At 41.7% G+C, this 23,138-nt stretch overlaps 1 protein-coding gene across 2 annotated transcripts in view; it reads left to right on the top strand.

The window, feature by feature from the left end:
• Positions 1-23,138, top strand: part of LOC115466843 (AT-rich interactive domain-containing protein 1B-like) — a 1,026,314-nt gene that overhangs the window by 349,314 nt on the left and 653,862 nt on the right. For both annotated transcript variants that reach the window (XM_030198387.1, XM_030198389.1), the window contains exon 4: positions 15,421-15,531. In XM_030198387.1, the coding sequence (XP_030054247.1) occupies positions 15,421-15,531 (111 nt within the window). The remainder of the gene's footprint in view (positions 1-15,420; positions 15,532-23,138) is intronic.

The raw sequence follows: 23,138 nt of genomic DNA, 5'->3' as shown, positions 1-23,138 counted from the left end.
GGGTATAAAATCAGAAACTTACAATACTCTTTTCTAGCCGTTCAAGCATCAAAATTATGGAAGGATTTGTTCCCTCTTGTTAACTTTCTTTAGATTTTAATCTTTATAAGAAGATTTTAAAAACTACCCATTTTTAGTAGATTTGTGTCTCACTAAGGGCCCTGTTTACTAAGCAGCGTTATAGGCATGTTAATGTTTTTAATGCGCATAACCATGTACGTGCCTACAATATCCCTGTAGGCGCCTACATGGTTAACGCGCACACTAAGTGTAGGTGCGCTAAAAACACTAACGCACCTTAGTAAACAGAGCCCCAAATTTCCCAAGAATATGTCTTGGTTTTCTTGATGTAAACTGCTTAGAATTTGGTGGTAGAGGCGGTATAAAAGTAAAAAAAAAACAAAAACAAAAGTTACCCCCTAGAGTTTTTTCCTGTTTTGTTCAGCAACCAATTGGAATGTCAACATGAAATTTTACATGTTGCTACTATCTATTTTTATATGCCAAGTGGAATGAGATTATCTTTAAACAGACTTTTTAGCATGACCACCAGCAATTTTCACACGTTCAAAACTGTTTGCACTGTAAAACTACCATTATTGAGGGGAAAAAAAGTGGGGTACCAGCTTACTGTTAATGACTTCACAGTGACATAGACGTTTGTCTGGGGAACAATGGTGGAGGTCTATCACAAGTTCTACCCCAAACCGCAAACAATTGCCATACTTGAGGAATAATCTGGGACAGCCTGAAACGGGGACCGATCGACAAGGCTGTTATTTTCCAAAGCGACTGAAGGCTTGCGTTAAAGCTGGGGGTGGACACTTTGAGCATTCACAGTGACTGTGGAATTCTGACACATTGTTAATTGTATCATTTGAATGACGTTATTTTACTTAGTTTTAGCTCAGACGTTTTTAGTGCACAAAAAATCGCTGGGTAGCAATGCTAAAATGTCAGTAAAAGGGAAAGGGAAATGGGACTTGATATACTGCCTTTCTGTGGTATTTGCAACTACATTCAAAGCGGTTTACATAGTATATTCAGGTACTTATTTGTACCAGGGGCAATGGAGGTTTAAGTGACTTGCCCAGAGTCACAAGGAGCTGCAGTGGAAATCAAACTCAGTTCCCCAGGCTACTCCTCCACTCAACAAAGCTTAAAATAATAGTAATACGTAAGTATGATGACTAAATAACTACATAAAACTTCTTGTTGAAATTCAAAGCAGTTATTGAGAAAATGGCAAAAAACTCTAGGGGATTACTTTTTTTTTTGTCTCACCCTGTAGATAGATAGATATAAATATAAAGCCCACCTGTTTGATGTTGCTTTTAACTCCTAACCCTTACTCACTTGTTCAGCACCTATTTTTATCATTCCCACCTTTGTTACTCCCTTATCCCTTATTTGTCCTGTTTGTCTGGTCTAGTTAGATTGTAAGCTCTTTCGAGCAGGGTCTGTCTCTTTATGTCCAGTGTACAGCGCTGCGTACGTCTAGTAGCACTATAGAAATGATTAGTAGTAGTAATAATCATTTTGAAAATAATTGTGAGAAAGATACCTACCTACACATACACCTGCTAATTTGGTTAAGTACTTTCTCTAGTAAAAAATATATGCATACGTTTTAGAATGCAAAAATGTGTGCAGTTCAAAACCCACCCTTCAGAACACCTCACCCTCCAGTGGAGAAAAGTATGTGCAAAATGGTACTATTTGTATAAAGAGCAGACTGTTCCATAGAAATGTTACAGTTCCAAGCACTCAAGGAAATTACATGGAAATACTTGTAAAACAAATACAGTGGTGGAAATAAGTATTTGATCCCTTGCTGATTTTGTAAGTTTGCCCACTGACAAAGACATGAGCAGCCCATAATTGAAGGGTAGGTTATTGGTAACAGTGAGAGATAGCACATCACAAATTAAATCCGGAAAATCACATTGTGGAAAGTATATGAATTTATTTGCATTCTGCAGAGGGAAATAAGTATTTGATCCCCCACCAACCAGTAAGAGATCTGGCCCCTACAGACCAGGTAGATGCTCCAAATCAACTCGTTACCTGCATGACAGACAGCTGTCGGCAATGGTCACCTGTATGAAAGACACCTGTCCACAGACTCAGTGAATCAGTCAGACTCTAACCTCTACAAAATGGCCAAGAGCAAGGAGCTGTCTAAGGATGTCAGGGACAAGATCATACACCTGCACAAGGCTGGAATGGGCTACAAAACCATCAGTAAGACGCTGGGCGAGAAGGAGACAACTGTTGGTGCCATAGTAAGAAAATGGAAGAAGTACAAAATGACTGTCAATCGACAAAGATCTGGGGCTCCACGCAAAATCTCACCTTGTGGGGTATCCTTGATCATGAGGAAGGTTAGAAATCAGCCTACAACTACAAGGGGGGAACTTGTCAATGATCTCAAGGCAGCTGGGACCACTGTCACCACGAAAACCATTGGTAACACATTACGACATAACGGATTGCAATCCTGCAGTGCCCGCAAGGTCCCCCTGCTCCGGAAGGCACATGTGACGGCCCGTCTGAAGTTTGCCAGTGAACACCTGGATGATGCCGAGAGTGATTGGGAGAAGGTGCTGTGGTCAGATGAGACAAAAATTGAGCTCTTTGGCATGAACTCAACTCGCCGTGTTTGGAGGAAGAGAAATGCTGCCTATGACCCAAAGAACACCGTCCCCACTGTCAAGCATGGAGGTGGAAATGTTATGTTTTGGGGGTGTTTCTCTGCTAAGGGCACAGGACTACTTCACCGCATCAATGGGAGAATGGATGGGGCCATGTACCGTACAATTCTGAGTGACAACCTCCTTCCCTCCGCCAGGGCCTTAAAAATGGGTCGTGGCTGGGTCTTCCAGCACGACAATGACCCAAAACATACAGCCAAGGCAACAAAGGAGTGGCTCAGGAAGAAGCACATTAGGGTCATGGAGTGGCCTAGCCAGTCACCAGACCTTAATCCCATTGAAAACTTATGGAGGGAGCTGAAGCTGCGAGTTGCCAAGCGACAGCCCAGAACTCTTAATGATTTAGAGATGATCTGCAAAGAGGAGTGGACCAAAATTCCTCCTGACATGTGTGCAAACCTCATCATCAACTACAGAAGACGTCTGACCGCTGTGCTTGCCAACAAGGGTTTTGCCACCAAGTATTAGGTCTTGTTTGCCAGAGGGATTAAATACTTATTTCCCTCTGCAGAATGCAAATAAATTCATATACTTTCCACAATGTGATTTTCCGGATTTAATTTGTGATGTGCTATCTCTCACTGTTACCAATAACCTACCCTTCAATTATGGGCTGCTCATGTCTTTGTCAGTGGGCAAACTTACAACATCAGCAAGGGATCAAATACTTATTTCCACCACTGTAAGAGGAAATATTTTTTCATTCAACAAATAGTTAAGCTCTGGAACTCTTTGCCGGAGGATGTAGTAACAGCGGTTAGCGTATCCGGATTTTAAAAAGGTTTGAACAAGTTCCTGGAGGAAAGGTTCATAGTCTGCTATTGAGACAGACATGGGGAAGCCACTGCTTTTTCCTGGGATTGGTGACATGGAATGTTGCTACTATTTGGGTTTCTGTCAGGTACTTGTGACATGGCTTGGCCAGTGTTGGAAACAGGATACTGGGCTAGATGGACCATTGGTCTGACCCAGTATGACTACTCTTATGTTCTTATGGCTTTCAAAATCGTTCATCTCATGTGTAAGATAAACCATTTAAAAAAAAACCTTTTTATTTATTCCGATTTCTGGCTTGCAGACATAAATAGTTATAGCCCAAGTACACACAGCAACTGAACAGGCAGACATAATAAACAATCAAAGCATGGCAGCTTCATATATCAAGCCCATAAACACACTACCTCAACTCCAGCTTCGATCGTGTTTCTGCCTTTCCCTCTTAAGACAGATATGTAGCTTTTCAGTATTCACTATCTCAAGAGTCTGACTGCATCATCGATCGAGAATGAAAGGGAGCTTCCAATACATGGCAGTAGTAAATTGAGCAGCAAGAAAAATCTGAGATACCAGAGTCCTGTGTCTCAAAGGTATTGCAGACCCCTTGCCATACACACAAAAGCCCCTGTTCTGGTAAGATACGGGTTGGTGATCTATTATTTCCAGAGTCTCCAGGGCCATCAGCAACCGGAACTGTCCTACACTGGGGCAGTTCTATCACATGTGCGTGTATATATATATTAGGGCTGTACTGAATATTCACATTCAATTCGATTCGGCTCGGCCTGAATAGTTCCCCAAATGCATTATTTGTATTCATCCCAATAGTGATTTAAATTTGAATACGAATAATGTAGGTCTCTACTGGGCTAAATCCTGCTGAAGTAAACACGTGATCTCTGATTTCACATTGCTTCTTTTATTGGGCCCTGCTTACTAAGCCACGCTGTAGGTGCGCTAATTTTATAGCGCACACTAATGATAGAGACACCCATTATATTCCTATGGGTGTCTCTATCGTTAGCGTGCACTAAAAGGTTAGCACGCCTATAGCGTGGTTTAGTAAACAGGGCCCATTATTTGTTATGTTAAAGCTCAATGCCCATTACTCATACACGGCCAAATAATATTTTCCATTATTCGTATTCAGCCTAATAGTAAAATATACTATTCAGTACAGCTCTAATATGTATATGTTTAGAAGGATTTTATAAAAAATCCATCCAGACAGATTAGGAGCGGCCATGGTAACTCATCATAAGCTTATGCTGTTGTTGCACTGATACATAGAAAGCAGTACAGTACAAAGTGCTGAAGAATGGGTTCAAGGAATGGGTATAAAGCATTTCACCTGGCAGGTTCCTTCTGCACCTTGTTCATTCCAGCTCACTTGGCACTGGCCTTTATTGGGCTTCAGTATCACAAATCTTCCTTCACAACTTTTCTCCCTATTTTAATATCCCCTACCAGATTATATATTCCAGCTGATGACTGTGACCATGCTTGGCCATTTGGCATGCAGTAACATAGGACTTCGATTCCAGTTGCTAGATGTTGCCATTGAACAGTGACTGGGAGTCTTCTTCCCCCACCCAGGGAGCAGAGCTCTGGCTCAGAAAGTCAACCCAGATCGTTCTCATGGCAGAAATCAGCAGTTCCACTGGTCTTGCCCCAGGAGTTTCTTTTTACAGTTACGTGTGGTCATAATATATCTGAACCTCTTACCATCTTCCCCCCCCCCTGAAAAAAAAGTGGAAAAAAAATAAGAAAATATGGTTGGACAAAAAAAAAAACTAGTAATAAAAGAAAAGCTAAAATAGACCCAAAATATATGGAAGGTTATGTTGGTGAGAATGGAGTTAATACTACTGCTGTAAAAGTTATGATTTTATTGATATTTTCGCTCTAACTGATGAGCAAAGCGATGTACATACTAGTTTAAAGTCTTGTTTGCCTTGGAATATGGACTGAGTCAGCCTTCCATAGCTTGATCTTGTATTGAGATCCCTGATTTTCTCTGTATTCATTACGATGGTGAACATGCTTGTGGCTACTTTTCCCTACTTGAGCTGGTTTTTGTTTCAGTTGCCTGTGCAAGAATAAGGAATAATGTGTGCCAACTCTGCTTAAATAAATATAAGGAAAAGCAGATTTTGCTCATTTGTCTGCCTTTTATGAATCCATCCTGCACACTTTTGTTCCTTTGCAACGGGCTGAGTGAGGGCTGCTGAATGGAGGTTGTGTGTGGTTTGTTGATTTTAAAGCTCCTTGTTAATCCACAGCCGCCTGCTGGTTCCCACAGCGGGGGGATCTCTGCGACAAGTGGAAATCCAGGCAAAAGGGTTGTGCTCACGGCAAATAATAATCATTCAGCCATCAGTCTTTGGTATGTGTACACCTAATTGTTACCCTCTGCTGGTAACCAGATTTTAGTGCAGTGCTTTCAGACGTTCCTTGATTTTGCTTAGAATATCCTTATGAGTCGGCGGTCTTCATTGTTTGTTCAAACTATTATTGCTTTCCTTAAGATTATCATCTGCCTGTTTTTCGGTTGTATTATCCTCTTTTGGTCCTATATCTAGATCTTTTTTATTTTATTTTTTTCATACCGTATGTTTTACCTCATGTTAGCCAGCTTCTTAATTCTCTCTTGGAGTCTGTCCTCCATATGGATGCTGATTGTAAAAGGCTTAATGAAGTGAACATGCTGTTGCCAAGAACTGGGTTTTAAGCACTGCAGACTTTTTGCTCTTCACATCTTTTTATTTGCTTGAATTGTTGAGAGGAATATGACCTATGCCTGTGAGGTACAACCAAACCTTTTGATTTTCAACTTAGAAGTTAAGAACAACTTTGGAAGCAATTTAATTCAAGTTTAAAAACATGGTTAGAAAAATATATATTTTTTTAAAGTAGCTTATAGGCACTAGTTCATTTAGTTAAAACAGAAGAAAAGAGGGGTGGGGAGGGGCCTGAATTCAGAAATCTTGTGATTTGCTAAGAGAAATAGGAATCCCAAAGACTGTGTTCTGGCATCTTCTACCCGGTTTGGTATTAAGAGCATGCCTGCATCAGATCACTGCTAAGTACTGAGCAGAATCATTTCTTGCTGTACACCCCAGGGTTAAGTGATGGCCTTTCTATGTCCATCTAGTTAATCATTTTTTATGGACATATGTAAGAGCTTGTCCAAATTCCTTTTTAACCCAGCTATGTCAGATGCCTCCTTCCAGGGGTGCTGTAACGATAGGGGCGTCAAAAAGATTCAAGGAAAGAGAACTAACAGATAGGCCCCCAGGAAACGAACATGCAACTGCTTGTTTTCTTTATTAGTACTAATTTATGAGAGACTAGCCAATCTGAAATTTGCGCAAGACAGGCCTGAAGTGGCCAGAAATTCGGATTATACGGATCTGTGGGAAAGAGAAGAAGGATACCATCCACATAGAAATTAAATAAAATGATGCCTTGACTGCTTTCTCTGGCAACAAATTTCAGAGCTTGATGTACATTTAATGAAAAAAATATTTTCTCAAATTTGTTTTTAATTTACTTCCATTAATTTTGTTGAATTTCTCCTAGTCCTGCTATTATTTGAAGGAGAAAATAGCTGACTGTTACTTACCTGTTACACTCCGCTCATGATTTTATAAACTTTGATCATTGTCCCCTGTTTTTTGGTCCTGATGAGTCATAACTTGTTTAACTTTTTTCATAAGGGAGCCATTCCTCCTCTTCTGTCATTACCCATGGCCTTAAATAAACTCACGACCTGTCTAACATCAATTCAAGAATGGGCTAAAAACAGCAAACTTTGCCTGAATCCAAGTAAAACTGAGCTTCTATAGGTCCCAACACAAGTGGACACATATATGACAGAATTTCTTGGGAATTTTGACCCCCTCAAATCACAAGTCAGAAAACTTAGCTAGATTCAGCGCTTACTGTGAGCCTCCAAATCTAAGCAACCTTCAGGAGCTGCTTCTATCACAACTATACTGCCTCTCTCCTTACATTGAGAAGGCAAGTCTTGTCAAAGTTTTGCAAGCCATGATAACATCTAGACTGGATTACTGTAATGCACTCTACACTGGTCTGACTACAAAGGGTCTACACCAGTTCCAATTGATTCAGGATGCTGCAGCAAGACTAATAGAATGTTGTAAGTGATGTGACCACATCACACCATTTTTGCAAAAACTTCACTGCTTACTGGTACAATACAGGACTAAATTTAAAACTCTATGTCTGATCTTCAAGGCCCTTAAAGGAAATGGCCCAGGGTTCTTGAATAACATCCAGGTCACTAAGGTCCTCCCAAAAAGTATCCCTAACTACATGTTAGGGACATCACACGATATGATACCCATCAGCGAGTCTTCCTCAGAGTAGCTGCGACACTTTGGAATGTGCTCCTGGAAAGGTTTTGCTTAATACAAGACTATCTCTACTTCAGGAAGCAGGTCATGTGGGTCGACGTCCGCGTTAGTCCAGGAATCGGCAATTTTTTTAAGCAAAAAAATACAAAAGTTTTGCCAGAGTCTTCTGGTGCGCGAATTGCGCGGACAATGTCCTGCCCATCGCGTGAACGTGTCCCCCAAAGTTCTTTTTTGTCTGCGACGAGGTCTTGTTCTCCTCGTTTTGGCCCAGGAACAGAGTCTGACGACTTTTTCATTGTTTTTTCTATTTTTCTTTTTATTTATGTACGACCCAATATATATAAAAAAAATATTCCCGTAGTTTTACTTAGTTTTAGTCCTCTTTTAAGTTTTCCTATTTTGACGCGGTCAGCTTTAGGCCACGCGGTCGGGTTCTTCCCATTCTTCTGTGCCCTTTTTTCTTTTCAAAGGCACAATCGTGTCTTTTGATTTCACCAAAGCCGTTTTTCCTTCCATGTCATCAAAGACACCCAGCGGCTTCAAACGTTGTACTCGGTGCAACCTGACCATCTCAGGTACCAATACCCACGCCTGGTGTATCCTGTGCCTTGGGCCCGACCATAGCCCAGCCGCTTGTAGTCTGTGTCTTCGTATGAAGAAACGCACCCAAGCATCTCGAGAAGCCCAACGAGAAAAGCTTTTTGGGGCTCGGTCCAGGCCTTTGACATCAACATCGGTACTGAGGTCGGCGGCGTCAACATCGAGAGGAGCATCGACGTTGGGAGCAGAGGTAATGGCTGCTGAGAAACCAACTTGCGCTGGGATCAGTGAGGCGTCGAGTGGGTCTCCTCCTGCCTCAAGGCCTCCTGTTATGCAGACCCACCCGGGACCAACCTTCATCGAACCCGGCCCCAGGGAGATGTTAGGATTCCACATCCTCCTCATCGGTACGGAGGATTGTCGATGACGGGCATCGAGCGAAGGCAAAGAAGCACCGTCATCGTTCTCCTTCAACTCACAGTACCGGGAGCTCCGGGGCATCGAGAGAGTCGACACCCGAGAAGCATCGGCGCCGAGAGGATTGCTCCCCCTCTATACAGGAGGTGCCGATGTGTCGGTCTTCTAGCAGCCCGGTACCTGCTTCCGAGCCTCGACAGATTCTGACACCGCCTGCTCCACCGACCCCGTAGCCTTCTCCGATAGCGGCTCTCGACGAGTGCATCCGGGCCTTGTTTCCAGAACTTCTGGAAAGACTGCTACGTCAGTCAGCTTCATTGTCAGGGGTGCTTGCACCTTCCGTACCGTCTGCTGCAGCGGTGTCTGACCCTTCTCCTGCGGTGAGGTCTCCGACCCCGGTGCTGCCTACGGCATCAGCTGAGTTCGGCTCACCTTCGACGTCGGTGGAGGAAGCTTCACTGCAGTCTGAGCAGGCGTCAGCCTCTCGACATTGCCATTGAGGACATCGCTGCTTGGCGTCGAGGCAGGCTCAGTCTCTGACTACCTTGAGAGGTTTTATTCAATACTGATCAGGAGCGTTCATGGGAGTCAGAGGAAGATCCCAGGTATTTTTCTTCTGGATTGCCTCTGAACCTTTCCCTCCAATAGAGAGGAGACTATCTCCACCGGAGAGTCTATCCTTTTCCTTTTGTTGTCCGGGAAATGGCTATGGCTATTCCCTTCCCTGTGGAGGTTGAGGATGAGCCCAGGGCTGAGATGCTCAAGGTCCTGGACTATTTTTCTCCACCTAAAGAGGCTGTAACAGTTCCTCTACATAAGGCACTGAAGGAAGTCCTTATGCGGAACTGGTCGGTCCCTCTGTCTGGCCCCATAATCCCGAAGAAAGCTGATTCTATGATGGTGGACTCCGCCCTCAAGAGAGCCAGGAGTACTACAGACTATGCTTCGGTGCCCCCAGGCAGAGAAGCTAAGACTCTTGACTCTTTTGGGAGGAAGACGTATCAGGCTGCTATGCTCGCCGCCAAAATTCAATCATACCAGCTCTTCACGAGCGTACACTTGCGGAACTCAGTGAGGCAACTGTCTAACTTGGTTGATGCACTCCCGCTGAAGCAAGCAGAGCCTTTTCGCCAGGATGTTAGGCAGCAGAAGGCGTGTCGAAAATTCCTTGCCAGGGCTACATTTGACACTTTTGATGTACCATCTAGGATTGCTGCTCAAGGTATAGTGATGCGCAGACTCTCATGGCTGTGTGTCTCTGACCTGGATCATTCGGTCCAGCAGCGAATGGCGGATGTTCCTTGCCAGGGGGACAACCTTTTTGGTGAGAAAGTAGAGGATCTTGTTGATCAGATCAAGAAGCATAATGATGCTATGGATCCTCTCTCCCACCGGGCATCTTCTGCTACTACCTCCTCATCTAGGAGGTTTTCTTGGGGGAAGAGTAGTGCTTCCTATTCCTATGCTAGGCGTAGGTACATTTCTGCTTCTTGGCAGCCTGCCCAGGCTCAGCCCCAGCGTGCTCGTTCTCGTGAACAGCGTGCATCTAAGGCCCCTGTTGCTCCCCAGCAAAAGCAAGGGACGGGCTTTTGACTGGCTCCAGTTAAGCATAGCCTCAGTAAAAGTGTCCGTTCCGGACAACTTGCCGGTTGGGGGGAGGTTGATATTTTTTCACCAAAGGTGGCCTCTCATAACCTCTGACCGATGGGTTCTTCAAATTGTCCAGTTAGGATACACCCTCAATCTGGAATCCAAACCTCTAAATTGCCCACCGGGAGCTCATTCGAACAGCTCCCAGCACAAACAGGTACTTGCAGAGGAACTCTCCGCCCAAGCGGACAAACCCGTTCCACCAGGGGAAGAAGGGCTGGGATTCTATTCCAGGTACTTCCTTGTGCAGAAAAAGACGGGGGATGTGTCCCATCCTAGACCTATGGGCCCTCAACAAATTCCTTGTCAGAGAAAAGTTCAGGATAGTTTCCCTGGGCACCCTTCTTCCCATGTTTGAAGAGAATGATTTGCTATGCTCTCTGGACTTAAAGGATGCTTACACACACATCTCAATACCTCCAGCTTACAGGAGGTATCTTCAATTTCGGCTAGGAACGCAGCACTTTCAGTACCACGTATTGCCTTTTAATCTTGCATCTGCGCCCAGAGTACTTATAAATTGCCTAGCGGTATCTCGACGATTGGTTGGTGAAGAGCACCTCGGAGGCAGGCGCTCTACAGTCCATGCGAATGACTATTCAGGTGCTAGAGCTACTGGGGTTCGTGATCAATTACTCCAAGTCCCATCTCACCCCAGTTCAAAAGTTGGAATTCATTGGAGCGCTGTTGAACACAAAGACAGCTCGTGCTTATCTTCCCGAGGCAAGGGCAGACAACCTCCTGTCCCTGGGGTCCATAGTTCGAGCATCTCAACAGATCACGGCTCAGCAGATGTTGAGACCTCTTGGGCACATGGCCTCCACAATTCATGTAACTCCCATGGCACATCTACATATGAGATCAGCTCAATGGACCCTAGCTTCCCAGTGGTATCAAGCTGCAAGGGATCTAGAGGATGTGATCCAGCTGTCCACAGACTTCTGGAGTTCTCTTCAGTGGTGAACGATTCAATCCAATTTGACCTTGGGATGTCCATTCCAAATTCTTCGGCCACAAAAAGTGCTGACAACGGCTGCATCCCTCCTGGGATGGGGAGCTCATGTAGATGGGCTTCACACTCAAGGAGCCTGGTCCTTTCAGGAAAAGTCTTCAGATCAACCTCCTGGAATTGCGAGCGATCTGGAACGCTCTAAAGGCTTTCATAGATCGGCTGTAGAATCAACTCATTCTGATTCAGACAGACAATCAGGCTGCTATGTATTATACCAACAAGCAGGGGGGCACCGGATCTCACCCTCTGTGTCAGCAAGCCATTCAGATGTGGCTTTGGGTGCGCCTTCATGGCATGTTTCTTCAAGCCATTTATCTGGCAGGAGTAAACAAGAGTCTGCCCGACAGACTGAGCAGGGTAATGCAACCTCACGAGTGGTCACTGAACATAGGCGTAACACGCAAGATCTTTCGAGCGTGGGGCACCCCCTCGGTGGATCTTTTTGCCACTCAGATCAATCACAAGGTCCCTCAGTTCTGTTCCAGGCTTCAGGCCATTGACAGACTAGCGTCAAATGCTTTTCTCCTACATTGGGAAACAGGCCTTCTGTATGCATATCCTCCCATACCTCTGGCAAGCAAGACCGGGGAACCATGATTTTCATTGCTCCCTTCTAGCCATGCCAGATTTGGTTCCCTCTTCTTCTGGAGTTGTTCTCTGAGGAACCATGGAGATTGGAGTGTTTTCCAACCCTCATCACCCAGAACGAGGGGTCACTTCTACATCCCAACCTCTAGTCTCTGGCTCTCACGGCCTGGATGTTGAGAGCTTAGAATTCGCCTCTTTGGGTCTTTCAGAGGTTGTCTCCCGAGTCTTGCATCCAGGAAAGATTCCACGAAGAGGTGTTACTCTTTCAAATGGAGGAGGTTTGCCATCTGGTATGACAGCAAGGCCCTAGATCCTCTTTCTTGTCCTACACAAACCCTGCTTCAATACCTTCTACACTTGTCAGAGTCTGGTCTCAAGACCAACTCTGTAAGGGTTCACCTTAGTGCAATTAGTGCTTATCATTGGCGTGTAGAAGGTAAGTCTGTCTCTGGACAGCCTTTAGTTATTTGCTTTATGAGAGGTTTGCTTTTGTCAAAGCCCCCTTTCAAACCTCCACCAGTGTCATGGGATCTCAACGTTGTTCTCACCCAGCTGATGAAAGCTCCTTTTGAGCCACTGAATTCCTGCCATCTGAAGTACTTGACCTGGAAGGTCATTTTCTTGGTGGCAGTTACTTCAGCTCGTAGAGTCAGTGAGCTTCAGGCCGTAGTGGCACATGCACCTTAGTATAACAGAGTAGTCCTCCGCACACACCCTAAGTTCCTGCCTAAGGTGGTGTCGGAGTTTCATCTGAATCAGTCAGTTGTCTTGCCAACATTTTTTCCCCGTCCTCATACCCACCCTGGCGAAAGCAGTTTGCACACCTTGGACTGCAAGAGAGCACTGGCCTTTTACGTGGAGCGGACAAAGCCCTTCAGACAGTCCGCCCAGTTGTTTGTTTCTTTCGATCCCAACAGGAAGGGTGTCACCATCGGAAAACGCACAATCTCAAATTGGCTAGCAGATTGCATTTTCTTCACTTATGCCCAAGCTGTGTTGACTCTGGAGGGCCATGTCACGACTCAAAATGTTAGAGCCATGGCTGCGTCAGTGGCTCACTTAGTCAGCCTCCATTGAAGAGATTTGCAAGGCTGCAACGTGGTCATCAATCCACACATTCACATCTCACTACTGCCTTTTCAACAGGATACCTGACGCGACAGTCGGTTTGGGCAGTCAGTGTTGCAGAATCTATTCGGGTTTAGAATCCAACTCCACCCCCCTAGACCCATTTTTGTTCTGTTCCAGGCTGCACTCTCAGTTGTTTATAGTTTCAGGTCAATCCATGTTCTGTCCTCGCTGTTGCAAGGCCCAATTGACCAATGTTCATTGTTTTGAGTGAGCCTGGATGCTAGGGATACCCCACGTGTGAGAACAAGCAGCCTGCTTGTCCTCGGAGAAAGCAAAGATACTTACCTGTAGCAGGTATTCTCCGAGGAAAGCAGGCTGATTGTTCTCACAAACCCGCCCACTTCCCCTTTGGAGTTGTTATTAGTTTATTTGTATGCTTTTTGATTTAACTGAGGGGACACGCTCGCACGACGGGCGGGAAGTTTTCTGCGCATGTGCAGTGTGTGCGATTCGCGCGCCAGAAGACTCTGGCAAAACTTTTGTATTTTTTGCTTTAAAAATTGCCGTTTCCTGGACCAACGCGGACGTTGACCCACATGTGAGAACAATCAGCCTGCTGGCCTCGGAGAATACCTGCTACGTAGGTAAGTATCTTTGCTATATGTTCCATCTTTGCTTACACTCTATGCTGTCTATTAAAATGTTTTATCGTGTATTGTGTTGACATTGTAATGCAGCATAATATGCGATACTTTGTATTGTTATTTGAATATTTTTACTGTTGTATTGTCGATTGCTTATGTTTGACTTATTCTTGCTGTACTCCGCCTTGAGTGAATTCCTTTAAAAAGGTGGTGCAACCAGATCTGCATACAGTTCTTAGTGTGGTCACAACTGAGTACGATGTTGTTTAGTACCGATGATGCTCAGAAGAACAAGTTTCATCTTTTCTTTTTAATGATTAATTCCAGCTTTAGGCAGTCTTGTTTTTTTCATGTTTATAAAATATCTGGAATATAGAAATATCAAGACAAGTCAATTTTGATACGTTTACTATATTGTGTATTTGCTTTTCAAAATGTAAAATTTTGAGGGGTAGTTATTAACATGTTATGGAAATAATACATGATTTTGGCCAAATAATGCAGGTTAAATGGGAAAATCATTCACACTTTGCCCCTATCAAGTATATTTGCAGTGCAGTGAGAGCTAAATGATAATGAGATGCAAGTGCAAAGCATCTCATTATTATGCAAACTGAATACACAGATTGTGTTTAATCTTGCAACTGCATTATTTGTGGAAAGAGAACACCAACTTTGACCTGGCATTATTCCCCCCCCCCCCCCCCCCCCAAGTTAAAACATGGTCTGATGCTCCACCTCCCAATCCCTCCCCTCACCCCGGCACCCTGTTGTCTGTTTTGGAGGAGGAGGAGTGATGCTCAGTTGCTCCATAAGCTCCTGGCTTCAAAACGTGCTAATCAACTCCTACCAATAGCCCTTATTTTGCAACTTGACCCTTAGCAGCAATACAGGGAACTACTAGGGGTTAACTGGTACCATTTTGAACTTGCCAGGCTCCAGGGCAGGAACAACTGGAGATTGTTTTACCCCCCCTCCTGCTAGACACTAGGGAGACCCCCAGTAGGTGTTGGGGAAGGGGGGAATCAGCTGCGAGTGGAATCATTTGTGGGCTCCTGGCCCTTTTAAAAACAGTCATTTTTGCTGTCTTTGTATTATTGCAGCTAGGAACCTGCAATGTTCTTTATCGTGGGAATTAATACTGCAGGTTAGTGTGTCATGCAAAAAAACATTTTTCTTTTTTACCAAAGCTTAGTATCTATCCCCTTCAGTCAGAATCTGCATTTATTCATTTTATTTCATTTTTAGATGCTTTTTCATTGAGTTCTCAAGAAGCGTTACAAAAAGAAAATCAGAATATGGGATTACAGTGCCATGAGCACTTAATTCATAACTACTGGGGACTTTATACCTATAGCTTGTATCAGCCACTGTAGTAACACTTCTTCCAGGGCTATAAATCCTGGCTCACTCTAAGTCAAGCTAATATGACTCTGTTAGCCCAGCCCAGGAGCTGATCTTTTCTCTTCTGCATAGCTGTGTACAGCAGTTGCTACTGAGCTGGCCCTAGGTGTAAAATATTGAGAGCCTGAAATACATAACAATTGTGTTCTATAATTTTAAGTAAGGCAAGTTATAATCCCCATAATGCTGAATAGCTAAATGTGTTCTACATTTGTTTTCTATAGGATATGTCTCAAGAAGGCTATGGAGCCCGGTCTCAACCTCCTATGACTTCAGGGAAGCCAAATCATGAAGACTTGAATCTAATACAACAGGAGAGACCTTCCAGCTTACCAGTAAGTAAATTAAATGAATAGTAATCAGATCAAATATCTAAAATTGAGATCTGGAAAGTCTTGAAGGGAACCTGATTTCTGAATATTTGTTCCATCATGATCATTGAAAAATCTTGTATTATATAACTTATGGTATGACAGCACTTGCTGTATTGTCAGGTAGTAAATGTTAGTGGATGTATAGTATTGACAGTGCTTTGATAAAGGGATCTTATTATAATGATTAAATCTCCTATGCAAGCCGGAAAAAATATTGACTTTTTCATTCTAGTCGTGGATGTATGTTATTGATTCCTACTTTTATTACTTATTTTCCTCTTAACCAACAGTAGTTCAAGGTGGATTATCAAAATATTAAAAATCATAAAAAATAACTAAACCTACATAATTAAAATAACCATGATGTTACTTAACCCAGCATCTAAAAATACAAAACCGTACTGTATAATGCACTCTCCCAAGCCAAACATAATCCATGATAAAGTCCCATTAACTATAGTTGTTTTGAAAAAGCCATGTTTTCTATACAACAGATTTATCTATGTAATCAGGCAGCTCATTCAAATGTTTCAGACCTTGATAAGTGATACCTTTTTTAAAGGTATTTTTACAGGTAAATTTTTTTGAAGACGGAAGACAAAGTTTCCTAGTCAGCACTGATATAGTAAGCAGAGCAGTTGAATCCAATAAGATCAAACCCAGCATATAAACAATGGCTAGACCATGAATCATTTTTTAAAAGTAAGCATAATAACTTAAATAGAGCTCTAACATGAAAGTGTCACATGCTCCCAATTACCACCTCAAATCATTTTGACAAGTGTTCTGAGATGTGCAAGTTTACTTTTTGGAAGTGCCCAAAAATATTTTTAGCTAGGATTCCAGCTTGGGCCTCCATGTTAAAGCTGAGTTGAGGACAATGCACAACATGAAAAATCCCTCAACAGGGGACAACTTATCTCTACCCAGAGGAGATTTGCCTTTTTAAGTTGTAGGTTCTGTCTGCATTTGCTTCTTTACAATGGGAAAAAAAAACGTTCAGATCAGAGTACGCTGAAACTGCTCTCACAAGGAAAGGAATTAATGAGAGGATATCTGTGTAACAATAATATGTAATGTCTAAGATAATTCAGTGCCAAAAGCTCTCATGTATACATTGAGCAGAATTAGAAAGAGAGGGAACCCAGAGTTCTGATAGTTTATTTTGGCATTGCATTAAGTTCTATGGGTAAAAACTTCAAAAACTAGTTGAGAACTGAACCCAGCAGTTTTCATGTTCGTTCCTCTAACAACGATTGAATATTTTTATCACAGTGTTGTTTTTGGTCATTTTTGGGTAATGTTGAAGTATACATTTTCTCTTTTTAAAAATTATACAATGCATTTTTTTGATGTCCTTGTTGCTTATGACTAAGCGGAATATCTTATCCTACTAAATTAAGTGTTTAAAGTTCATCTTCTTTTTTTATGTCAAAGTATTTTTGTTGCCTTCTTGAGTTTAAATTAAGGAAAGGTAGCTGTCTTTGTGACACGTGTAGTAATGGACAGAGGACATTATTGCATTCTCTGTTTATTTGTGTGATGGTATTTTGTCCCTCATCTTGCTGTTGGATGGCAATGAACTTCCTGCAGTATCAGAGAGGTGGAGCAAGTAGTCACAACTGGTTTTTCTGTATAAAAACCTGAAACTGCTTGTCAGAATAGTGAGATGTCTGAAAAATTAAAATATTAGAACAGACATGAGGATGTCTATGATAATCAAGGCTACATTATTAGTGTGCTTATGTTGGAGCATGGTAGAAACTGGACCCTTGAAGCTTTATTTTAGGAATCAAGATATGTTATATTACGATTAACAGGTGAGAGTATGTAAGAATGCTCCAGGGAAAGAAGAACTAATTGATCTCTTTATGCGCCTGGGTTGTTTACTTAAGGGTCAATTTCTTCAAGTTTCCTGTAAAATCTGTAATTTCTTGGAAGAAAGTACAGCTATGATATCTGGTGGGTTACATCCTTAATTGTGGTAATGGTATCTGTTAAAATAAACACTGTCCTGCTTGGTGATTTCATGACTTAAGGCTTTCACATTATCATATAAATAGTTTGTTTTTCTACCTATATAGTATTTTAAAGTAAGTTTTTTTTCTGTATCCTCTTTATGATGGATTTGATGTTATAACAAGCACTTTATATTATGAGGTAGATTGGATTTTGTTTATTTAGTTCTTTAGTTGTATATCGTATTTTTCCAGGTAAATTAATTTCTTGGCTTTCTTATAAACAAAATTCATAATATAAATATAAACATCTCTCATATTCCCTCTTCATATTGATTTTGCATCTAAAACCAGTGGTTACCTTTATATTTTAACAGAAACATGGTATTTGGAGTTCAGTACTTAAGCTGGTCTGTTATTGTGTCTGGTTTGTGAAAGCTTTGATCATTCTTCATTCATTTGTAAATGCCATTGTTCATTTGAAAATATTTTAGAGTTTGGTACCACTTCAGGTTTTTTTGTTGTTGTTTTTTTAAAGTACACATTTTGTAACCAGGCAAATGCAAATACTTCCCTGGTTGGCCATTGCATTTCTTAAAAAATTGATTATGGAACTGGTATAATAATCTCTTCCTTTATTTGTGAGGTCCCTCCATTTTACTCCCAGCAGTAGGAGTGGTCTGTGTTGTTGGCTTTTTCCCACATTGTCCTTGATGTGATGGACAAGCCACTCAGATATTATCTTAAACTAGAGTTTCAAGAAAGTCTAGCAGATATTTTTTAAATACTTAGCTGCAGAGTACCTGTCAAGATAAGAACATTGATAAAATCATGCTGAGTCAAAGGTCCTTTGAGCCCTACATCTTGTCTTCAATAATGGTAGATATCTAAAATGATAGAGACAGTTGACACCTTACAAACCAACCAATTTATTGAGACATGTGCTTTCAAGGACCAGAATCCACTCGGTCACATGCAGAATATATCTCATAGCTCATTTCCACCATATTTGAGCAACTTTTTTCCAATCTAGTTATAACAAATGTATATCTCATCTCAAGTAACTATTTATTTCTCCTCATCATACAGAACATTTTTATTATAATAGAATAATATTTATTTATTTATTTGTTACATTTGTACCCCACATTTTCCCACCTATTTGCAAGCTCAGTGTGGCTTACATAGTGCTGTCAAGGTGATCGCCAAGTCGGTTGATAACAAATACAAGGTTATAATGTGGTCGGATGAGGTAGATATGTATCAGGCATCATGAGGGTCGAAGGGAATGGAGGTTGTATGTTGTCCATTACGATCATTGGTTGTGTTGCTGGGCTTGGGGATTTATGGTGGTTCAGCGGGGTAAGCCTTTTTGAAGAGGTTGGTTTTTAGTGATTTCTTGAAGTTTAGGTGGTCATGGATTGTTTTCACAGCTTTTTGGAGGCCATTCCATAGTTGTGCGCTTATGTAGGAGAAGCAGGATGCATAAGTTGTTTTGTATTTAAGTCCTTTACAATTTGGGTAATGTAGGTTAAGGTATGATCGTGATGATCCGATTCTGTTTCTGGTTGGTAGATCTATGAGGTCTGTCATGTATCCTGGGACTATTCCGTAGATAATTTTGTAGACCAAAGTGCAAATTTTGAAGATGATCCGTTCTTTGATTGGGAGCCAGTGCAGCTTTTCAAGGAAGGGTTTAGCACTTTCGAATCGTGTTTTACCAAATATCAACCTGGCTGCTGTGTTTTGGGCGGTCTGGAGATTTTTTCGTGAGTTGTTCTTTGCATCCCGCATAGATTCCGTTGTAGTAATCTGCATGGCTTTAGGACCATTGGTTGTATTAGGTTTTGAAAAATTTCTCTCGGGAATTAAGGTTTTAGTCGTTTGAGTTTCCACATTGAGTAGAACATTTTCTTTATTACGGAGTTTACTTGGTTCTCAAGGGTGAGGTTGCGGTCAATTGTGACCATATAAATGACATTAAGTGAAGATGAAGGTTACAACTGCATGTTAAATGAGTGTAGTACTTAGTGATTTGGGAGATTCATAGTCATCATATTAACGTAAACTTTAGATTGAATTGTGCAGACATTGCAAAAACTTGTAGCGGGTATTAGTCCCTGTGAGAATGTGGTTGATATGAATGATGTGTATGAGATAGTGAGGAAAGATAGATATTTTAACAATGGTTTATTTAAAAATGTATATTCAATAAGTGTTTATAATAAAAATGTCCTGTATGATGAGGAGAAATAAATAGTAGTTACTTGATGAGTGTTAGCTCACTTCCAGGGATAAGCAGCGGCTCTCCCAAGTTTACATAGCTTCTAATATTTTATGGGCTTCTCTCTAGGACCTCTCCAAACCTTTTTGACTTAAGAGTTTTTTTTGATGTTTGGATCCTAGATTATGGAATTTGAATCCACTCCATTTATATCAGTTACATTGCTATGGGTCATCTAAGAAACAGCTTTTTTTGAAAGATATTTTACAGTGGTTTTAGGGATAGTGGTAACTTAAGCTATATGGAAGTGTGAAATCCTTTTTTTTTTTTTGTAACTTGCCTTGAACTCCCTTTGGTGAGGTGTGTAATCAAATATTGTAATGTAATAAATCCTGCTAAGTTAGTTGCCTTCACCACATCCTCTGGCAACAGATTCCGTAGCTTAATTATGTGTTATGTGGAACAAAAAAACCTGCTAGTGCTTGAAAGCATACTGTAAATAAAAAGTAACTTTTCTGTTTTGCTTTTACAGTGTGTATACGTGCTTTTGTGTTCTTTTGCCTTCAGTGGAGCAATTTGTAGGCTTCCGTGTTAAGCCTTCAGAAATTGGTGGCACATCATAAACTGCCACCTGATTAGAGTTGCCAGCACATATATATTTACTAACCTACCTCTCCATCATTTAATGAATGGAACCTGGACACAGAGGCATGCATGCATGATGGCTGAAATATGCAAGCCTCTGTGTCCAGGTAGATTCTGTGCAAGTTCCATTCATTAAATGATGGAGAGATAGGTAAGTAAATATATATGTGCTGGCAACTCTAATCAGGTGGCAGTCTATGGTGTGCCACCAATTTCTGTTGGCTTAACACGGAAACCTACAAATTGCTCCACTGAAGGCAAAAAAAAAAAAAAAAGCATGTGTACACACTGTAAAAGCGAAATAGAAAAGTTACTTTTTATTTACAGTATGCTTTCATAGTTTGAAAGCACTAGCAGGTTTTTGTTCCACATAACACATAATTAAGCTATGGAATCTGTTGCCAGAGGATGTGGTGAAGGCAACTAACTTAGCAGGATTTATTAATGTGGCAGATGTGCTCTACCCTGGAACAGAATTGTACACAGTACACACAGCTGTACAATGGGGTATGTGGTGTGTATTGAGTCTGCTGAGAGAGCTGTATGTTGTACCATTGCTAGTGGACCCAGCTAAGCAGTTCATCTTCCCTTTGCCCTTTTCTACATTATAGGGAAATGTTCTAGTACAAATGTTCCTGTAGAGGTCAAAAAAGATGAGTGTGTAATCGGGGTTTGCAAGAAGCTATTGCAAGCAAAATACTGTTTTCTAACTTCCTTTAGATAGCTAGTCTGGTTTGGTTTTAACACCCCCTCTCCTTAAATGCAGTGCTCTGCAGAATGCCCATGTGAAATCACTAAGCATTCCGGTGAAACGTGGCATGGAACAGTGTTTATAGTGCTTTTTGTTTGGGTTGCAATTAAGAGGAAATATCAGGCTTTTAAGTAGTTTTCAGTGTTTGTGCTGTGAAAAGGGAAGGAAGTAATAAATGGAGGCTGTTACTTATTAAAAAGGAGAAAAGAATCTGGAGGAAAATGGCTAGAGAACAGCTTTAGAGTAGATTTCTCATGTGTAATTTGGGATTAACAATACAGAACCCAAGAGACCTGTGATCAGTGAAAGGTTTAAAAGGCAAAAGCTCCCTGGTTCTCAAGTCAGGCTGGTAATAGCCTGCAGTAAACTATTTTTCTTGAATGGGAGTCATATTGTCTATATAATGATGGTGCTTGTTCTGTCTATGGGTGAGGGAGTTCAGAAGTTTGTGCAGTTGTTGGGTGGAAAAGGTGAGAAGAAATATGGCTGTGGCATCAGAGGGACTGATTTTTTCATGCTATTTAGAATTTAGAGATCTTGAAAGTTTAAAAATGATATAACATGCAGATAAAGAACGAGTGAGTTAACATGCCCCGTGCTGAGTACAATACAGTAGAGGCTGTGTAGCTTCACGGAATCAATTTGCTAAAGATCTACATAGTTCTAGACCTAAGATAGATTTGTTTCACTGGTGTAAAGAGAAATCAAATTCTGGTAGACTTAGGAGTAATGTCAGGAAATTCTTTTTCATGGAGAGGGTGGTCGATGACTGGTTGCCCTCCTGAGGGAGGTGGTAGAGACAAAAATGGTGACAGAATTCAAAAAGGTGTGGGATAAACATAGAGGATGTCTAATCAGAAAATGGATGGTATAAAAAGAAAACAGCTTAAATGGCTGCATGTGTGTGGATGTGTGACTGACGTTTAGATGGAGACTCTGGCTGTGAAGAGCTAAGGTTGGTGCCAGGTAGACATTTTTAGGTCTGTTCTGTATATGGCAATCCAGTTTAGGATGGGCTGGAAAGGGCTTCAATGGCAACTTCAGTAACTGGATCTGAGGACAGTGCTGGGCAGACTTTTACGGTCTGGGTCCCGCAAATGACAAGATGGAGTCAGATAGGCTGGAGTGGGCTTTGACGGCAACCTCCAGTGTTTGGAACATAAGGACAGAGCCAGGTGGACTTCTAGGTGGAGGAGTGGCCTAGTGGTTAGGGTGGTGGACTTTGGTCCTGAGGAACTGAGTTCGATTCCCGGCACAGGCAGCTCCTTGTGACTCTGCGCAAGTCACTTAACCCTCCATTGCCTGCCGCATTGAGCCTGCCATGAGTGGGAAAAAGCGCAGGGTACAAATGTAACAAAAATAAAATAAAAATGTCCCAGAAACACCAGATCCAAGTATATAATATCACGTTCATTGTTGGTTTGATCATGAATCGATAATGAGTGTGACTGTTGGGCAGACTGGACGGGATCATTCACGTCTTTATCTGCCGTTGCTTACTATGTTACTATGAACACTGTATGACATGCCTGACCATACATGATAAAGAGACTAAAGTCAGTTTTTGGATTATTGATTAAAACAGTTTGATAGAGTGTTTATTGTGGAGAAACAGGGTTGTGTTACTATTTAAAAGATCATTCACTGGACATGGGGTGGGATGATTCAACCAACATTTTGTGTATCTGCCTACAGTTAGTCCATAGAAACAACTTGCTTGCATTTGATGGTTGAGCAGAAGTGAGTAAATGACAAGATTAGTGTGTATGCTAAGTAGAGGAAGAGTAGAGGACAAAATGTGGAAAACTATCAGCAGTAATGATGGACATAAATCTTATTTTGCAAATGAAGACACTAAAAACTAAAGTAGTACCATTGAAAAACACACAAGCTTTGAAAGGTCAGGAAAGAGTTGTGGGTTCAGGAAAGTAAAATGTTGCCAATAGCTTATAAATCCCCTAACAGTAAATGAAAGCAATTGTAATCTCTA

The sequence above is a fragment of the Microcaecilia unicolor genome, chromosome 3, assembly GCF_901765095.1.
Source record: "Microcaecilia unicolor chromosome 3, aMicUni1.1, whole genome shotgun sequence".
Lineage (NCBI taxonomy): Eukaryota > Metazoa > Chordata > Amphibia > Gymnophiona > Siphonopidae > Microcaecilia > Microcaecilia unicolor.
The sequence above is the reverse complement of the archived record's forward strand: the minus strand, read 5'-3'. Positions and strand labels throughout refer to the sequence as shown.